Source organism: Sphaerulina musiva (assembly GCF_000320565.1).
Source record: "Sphaerulina musiva SO2202 unplaced genomic scaffold SEPMUscaffold_13, whole genome shotgun sequence".
Lineage (NCBI taxonomy): Eukaryota > Fungi > Ascomycota > Dothideomycetes > Mycosphaerellales > Mycosphaerellaceae > Sphaerulina > Sphaerulina musiva.
The window spans coordinates 13877-20770 of NW_016017395.1; the positions used below are offsets into that span (position 1 = coordinate 13877).

The 6894-nt window shown below is 40.0% G+C and overlaps 2 protein-coding genes across 2 annotated transcripts in view; one reads left to right on the forward strand and one right to left on the reverse strand.

Moving 5' to 3' along the window:
• Positions 1-3299: 3299 nt before the first annotated feature.
• Positions 3300-3467, forward strand: SEPMUDRAFT_54909 (uncharacterized protein; the record flags this gene model as incomplete). Its single annotated transcript, XM_016909319.1, has 1 exon — positions 3300-3467. A coding segment is annotated over one exon (168 nt), but the record flags the coding sequence as incomplete, so codon positions are not given.
• A 3015-nt stretch (positions 3468-6482) lies between these two features.
• The window catches only part of SEPMUDRAFT_111982 (uncharacterized protein), a gene marked incomplete at both ends in the record, with an annotated part of 1012 nt that continues 600 nt past the window's right edge, over positions 6483-6894 (reverse strand). Inside the window, one exon of the mRNA XM_016900950.1 lies at positions 6483-6822. Coding sequence (XP_016756046.1) covers positions 6483-6822 — 340 coding nt within the window. The remainder of the gene's footprint in view (positions 6823-6894) is intronic.

A 6894-nucleotide genomic window follows, 5' to 3' on the forward strand; every position in this document is an offset into this window, starting at 1 on the left:
TAGTCGGCGGATATAGTCGGTAGATTTGAGTACTAACTTCTAATTTAGTATAAAGAAGTAGACTAGAAAGAGTACAATACTTCCTCCCGACGAGTAGGCAAAGATTAATAAAGCCGACTAGTTTCTCGAACTCGGCGATATCGACTCTAAGGAACGATTAATATTCTAGAAAGAAGACTAGATTAAGTAGGAATAGGAGTATCTATCTGTTAGCGAGGAGTACGACAAAGAGGTTAGTAGCCTTAGCAATTATTGCCTTCCCTCGGAATCAGTTCTTAATCTATTCTCGACTCTATAGATAGAGGAAGCGAGGGCTAAGTCTATTAGTACCTTTGCTATCTAGGTATCCTCTTCTACTTTTTCGACTACCTACAATCAATAGCGCTCTTCTATTTACTACTTCTAGGACAAGATTGTTATCCTTAAGAACCTAGATATACTAAATAAGAAAGGTATAAAAGAGGTCTTGAAAATCGTTAGTAGCGAGACAATAAAGGTAAATATCTGCCGACTATATTTACCGACTATAGAAACTAATTATAATTCTAGATTTGTATTAAAGAAGTCCGAATGCTATTACTACATAAGATCTTCTCGCCTATTAAGCGAGCCGTTTGCCGGAATATCCTATTGTAGGATACTAAAGCTTAAGCCTACTATAGAGGGAGATTGCTAGGCCCTTCTTAGCTTATTCCCCCTACCTACGACTATATAGCTAACGGCTTTTTGCCTTTAAAGACAATAAAGGAGAACAAGCATCTCGCGAAGATAGTATATAAGATATACGAGAAAGAGAACTCTCTTACGAAGGAACAGATAATATAGCTAGTAGTAATAGATAGCCTTATCTATTGTAGTATAAAAGAGTATACTAGTATTACTCTCGAAGCTATCCTACTCCTCCTCCTCTAAGAAGACGAACTCTACCTCTCGATTTCTAGTCTCGAGGAACTAGTTAAGAAGGACAAGAGACTAGCTACTCTTGTTAAAGTTTAAGACTAAGAAGCGGAAGCGATAGGTAAATAGCAAGCGACGCCTAAACTAGGGTTTCGATAGGTTAGCTCGGATATAGCTAAATATGCTGAATATCGGTATATCCTATTAGCTATACCCTTATTATAGCGTAATACTATAATTAAGTATAGGAAATTCTCTTTCTTTTTCCCCTTTCTACTCCTACTTCTTTAAGATACCTCTAGACTTTTACGCTATTGTCGTCTATCTACTATGTTTTCGTCCTCCTTCTCGTCCTCTCTAGGAGTAGGAAGCTCCCGGCTCGAATCCTCCTCCTAGCCCGATACCTCTTCCGGGACCCCTACGTAATCGAGCGTACGGCTATGCTAGCGCTATAGGACGATACTTAACGCGCTATCGAGTCTAATACTAGGTCGACGCCGACGACAACCTAACGTTAGGCAGCGTAGAACGAGACGGCCGAGTCTAGTAGAAGAGGAACTAGATAGTTCCTTTATTCTCTCTATCGAGCCTAATTATATAGGAGAGTAGGATATTAAGTCAAATTGCTAGCTATAGAGGCTTAGGTATAAGGACAACTTTGAGCGTTAGTACGAGGTACGGTAGTAGAATTATACCGGAAAGCGCCTTAAAAAGCGGAACGGTTGTACTATGTTCGATCGGTCCCTAATTACCTAGAGGAGTAAGTCTCGGATATCTTAGGTATAGGATTTCCTAGAGGAGGGAATGCTTTAAGAAGATACGACGCCTAAAGTCGTATACAGATGCTATAACGCTATACTAAAACATCTAGTACTAAATACTAGTATAATATCTATCGAGAAGTATCTCGACTCCTCGAACTACTAGGAGAAATAAGATAAGCGAGGGTTTACAAAGGAGATATTTACGGCCGCAAAGTATCGATAAGTAAGTACTAACTAACGCCGACTATACCTGCCGACTACGTCTGCCGACTACGTCTAGCTACTTATACTAAGACGATATTTCTAGACTATTAGCAATCTACGGTAGATAAGGGACCTAGGCTATATACTAGACGATTTCCCGTACCTATACTTTAAGATAATTATCGACAACGGTCTACTATTCTAGTTCTTTGAACGACCCTCGGTAAAATAGACTTATATAGTACTACTCCTAGGACAGGTCGAGACAATTCTATTCAAATACGCGTCGATATACCGAAGGATACTCGATACTAAGGTTATAGACTCTGCCGACTCCCTTAAAGCCCGTCTCGCTAGAAGATTCAAGATAGCTATCGTATATAATAGTTAGCAATCTAGGACTATAAAAACCTTATTCCTAACTATACGGGTCTACTAGATTAACGACTAATAGACTTAGTACGAAGGGATGCTTAGTTTCCCTTATATTACTAGCCGTTATACTAGTAATCATCTTGCGGAGATACTATTCAAGATCTTATAAGAGTTCGAGATTAAGCGCCGATTAACTGCTATTACGTACGACAACGCCTCTAATAATAAGACGCTATACAATACGATATAAGGATACTTACTCTACTATTATTACTCTCCTCTAATATTCTATAGTGTTTTAGCAATTAATACTTGTTAAGAGAGGTACGGTATAACGGTTACTAAGCTACTAACGAGCTTGGAGCAGCTACCTCTCTATCTAGGTACGGAGACTAGTCCCGAATTAGAGATAGGAGAGGAAGAGGAGGAGGCAATTACAGAGTATAATCGAGGTAGCCGTCCGGAGCGATTTCCCTACTTTGCCTATACTACTTAACTTCCCCTAAAGGCCTTTTTCGACCGCCTAGGGCTTTGTCCTACGAACGACCTTTCCGAATTCTAGGATTACGATAAGGATAGAAAGATATTATAGAGAAGAAGATTATAGAGTAAGCAAATTAGCCGTCCTTAAGCTAATAGTATACCCTATCTTCTTTTAAAGGTAAGATTAGTATCTACGGCTAATAAACTATAAACCCTTCTACCTCGAAAGTATAGTCGACTCGCGTAGTTAGCAATTATAGTCGGCAGTTCGTTACTCTAGCTAATCTTAATCTCTAGATCCGGAAGCTTTACGTCTTTATTAACTCGAGCTTCTAAAGATTCGAACAGTTTATCGACCTCTAGAAAGAGATGCTTTAAAAGAAGTAGCTATTTGCAAAGTACCGTCGGTAGAAAGGCGTTCAAGATCGTATCCTAAGGGTCGTTTAAGACGTAAAGATAAGGTAGTCCTTAACAACGTTAATACTCGATCGCTTTAGTAGACTCTAAGTAGTTATTAAATCTTATATCGAGCGACTTAACCTAAGTAAAGATATAGGTATCGATTCCGAAGAATAGCAAAGGGTAGAGTACCTTATCGACCTTACGAAACTATTTGCAGCGGCGATAGCGGTAATTAGAACTACGAAAGGTCCGACGATTTACCTTGTCCTTATATACTACAACAAGCTTTTCGATATTCTAGAGGAGGCGATAAAGCGACTTAAGAATAAGAGGATACCCTAGAAGAAGGATGTCTTTTAGGTATACGAGGCTGCTTAGGCTAAGCTAGAGAAATATTATCAAGATACCTAGGATCGATTTAGCGATTACTACGGTATTAGCATCCTCCTTACCCCCTGCCTTAAGCGGAAGTTCTAGGTACGTAATAACTTTAGGGATAAAAGTTACCGCGCGTATTACGAGGGTAAGCTAAGGGTAGAGTAGGAGAAGAGCTATCGTTTATTATCGAGTATCTCTACCTAGTAGGGCCGTTTTGGAAGGAGTCGGTATAAAGGCTATATCGACTTTACTCTTAGTAGGAGTATAGAGTCTTCTTAAAGTTAAAGATATAGTACTAACGAGGATAACGAGCTCGCCGACTATTTAGACGCTAATATAGATAAAGGGGATCTATTCGAGGTACTAAAGACGTAGTCTTTAATAGAGTCTAAGTACTCTACTCTCGTATTAATAGCGTAGGATATTCTCTGTATTCCTGCCGCCGGAGTTAGGTATAAGCGCGATTTCAGTATCGCTCGATACTAAAGTCGTTTCAATCGCTAATACACTATAGCAACATTCTCTAGATTAATAGTATCTCGTTTTCGCTATCGGGACGATAAGTACGATACTAGAGTTCTTATCGCCTAGGAGGCTATAGAGGTTTCCTAAGCGCTTCTTAATACTCTAACTTTATAGGAGATCCTTAGTAAAGACCGAGAGCAGACGAAAGATCTTATAGAACGGATTAGTAACTTAGATACGATTAGCGATAACGAGGGTAATATAGTAGAGGAGCTAAGGCGATTAGTACGCCTAAGCTTCAAGCTTGCGTAAGAGTGCCTCCGGGATACTACGAGACGATTATAGGGAGATTGCTTTAAGCTTATATAAAGTTTACCTGCCGACTATATTTACCGACTATAGTGCTTAAGTTTCAAAATATCACAAGCTATAATCTAGCGTATATATTCTTCTATATTTATTTATTCGATCTAACTACTCTCTTTATCCTCTTATCTATATCGGGCTTATATACAGTTTCTTTTCTAATACCTAGTTCAAATAACTTGCTCTTAGGGCACTCGGTTTCTAGGCTTTTTCTTTCTATTTACGAAAAATCAATACCTAATAGGTACGCAATACCTACTAGGTATCGTAATACCTACTAGGTATCGTAATACCTACTAGGTTTGTACCTAACCCGATAGGTTAGGTATACCTAGCTAAATACCTATACCTATTAGGTATTGCTAATACCTAACCTACCCTACATACCTACTAGGGTAGGTTGTACCTATAATAAGGCCTATACTAATCTACTATAATAGCCTCGGCTATATCGATTGCGTAGAAGCGTAAACAATCGATCGTATACAAGACTCCTCGTACTAGTAGAAAGGGACTTCCTTCGTATATAGGTAGTAAAAAGCTTCTAGGTACTCGTATTAAGAAGGGATATAGATATGCCCTAGGTAGTAAGTAATTCTAGAATCCAGATTTGTAGTCGGCATTTGTAGTTAGTACTAACTTTCTTAAAGCATTAGCTCTTAAAGAGATTAGGAAGTGCTAGAAGGAGAGCCTGCTCTATATTAAGAAAACCCTATTTACTAGACTTATTAAGGAGCTCGTTATAGATTAGGCTTATATATCTCTTCGCATTTAAGCAAGCGCTCTTAGTGTTCTTTAAAAATATACTAAGTCTCTCTTAGTAAGAATCTTTATCTATAAGTCTTCCTATTTCTTATTCCTTCTAATTAATTACTTACTTACTTACTTACTTACTTACTTACCTCCTCTAGCGGCTAACCTTTTAGCTATCTACGCTAAGCGCGTTATACTCTAAGGCAAAGATATAGAGTATCTTCGCTCGCTTCTTAAGGAGTAGGGTATTTAGCCTAACGATTTCGTAGTCTGCCTTTATAATTCTAGTCCTATTAATCCTAATTTTATCTATATAGAGCTAAAGAAGAACAAGGCTACTAAGGCGCTAAAAGCAAAGGCTACGCTAAAATATAAGCCTCTCCTAACTAAGTAGCCTCGACGAATCGTTAAAGACGATTCTAACGAGGATATACTAGACGCTACTTAGAATCCGACTATAGATAACAATAATAGCGAGGATACTACTGCTTAGTAGGCAACTCTTAGTAAGTTACTCTTTTATTATTAATTATAATATACTAATTTAATAGCTTAGGATAATACTCCGCTACTCCTAGATAATAAGTAGGACGATAATAAGCAGGATGAAGATAAGTAGGAGTAAGATAAGTAAGATTAAGATATCCGAGATTAAGATGTCTAAGGTCGAGACTTTTAAGCTAGTTATAATTAAGAAGAGCTAGATAATAATTCTAGCGATAATAAGCAAACTCTTAAGTAGAGGCTAGAAGCCTATACTAATAAGCTAGTAGCGGTAGCTTATACGCTTACTATTGCGAAAGAGCGTTTAGAAGATAGCTTATACTATCTCCGTTTAGACGCTCTCTCTTTACGCTTCGGAAGGAGAGAGGTCGTTCTGTTCTATACTAATAACGTTAAACTTTCGGATCGGAGATACTACTATCCGGACCCCTACGCTTTTCAAAGAGCGTCTAAGGACAACCTATATATAGATAGGTAGTTACTTCGTTATCTTTTTTTCTATTATTCTAAGCTGTATATTAACGATATCCTTTATAGAGAAACCTGCGAAAGTGATCCTAGAAAATACTCCTAGCAATACGATACTACTATCCTTAGAATCTTAATATAAAAACTGCTTTCTAGATTTGCAAATAACACTGATTTTGAGCGTAAGTAACTATCGATAACCTATATCAAACTCGACAACGACGACAGATACAGCTATCTAGCCTTTACAAAACTCGCTTAGAATTAGCCTACCGAACTCCTCTAAGTATCGTTGTTAGGCAGGCGTCTTCTTCGGGCGGGCGTCGTAGGCGGGCGGGCGTTATAGGTAGGCGTCTTCTTCTCGGACGGACGTCGTAGGCGGGCGTCGTAGGTAGGCAGGCGTCGTAGATAGGCGTCTTCTTCTTAGGTAGGCGTCGTAGGTAGGCGTCTTCTTCTTAGGTAGGCGTCGTAGGTAGGCGTCTTCTTCTTAGGCGGACGTCGTAGGCAGGCGTCGTAGGTAGGTAGGCGTCGTAGGCAGGCGTCTTCTTCTCGGGCGGACGTCGTAGGCAGGCGTCGTAGGCAGGCGGGCGTCGTAGGTAGGCGGGCGTCGTAGGTAGGCGTCTTCTTCTCGGGTAGGCGTCGTAGGTAGGCGTCTTCTTCTCGGGCGGGCGTCTTCTTCGGGTAGGTATCGTAGGCAGGCGTCTTCTTCTCGGGTAGGCGTCTTCTTCTCGGGCGGACGTCGTAGGCGGGCGTCGTAGGTAGGCTAGCGTTGTAGGCAGGCGTCTTCTTCTCGGGTAGGCGTCGTAGGTAGGCGTCTTCTTCTCGGGCGGGCGTC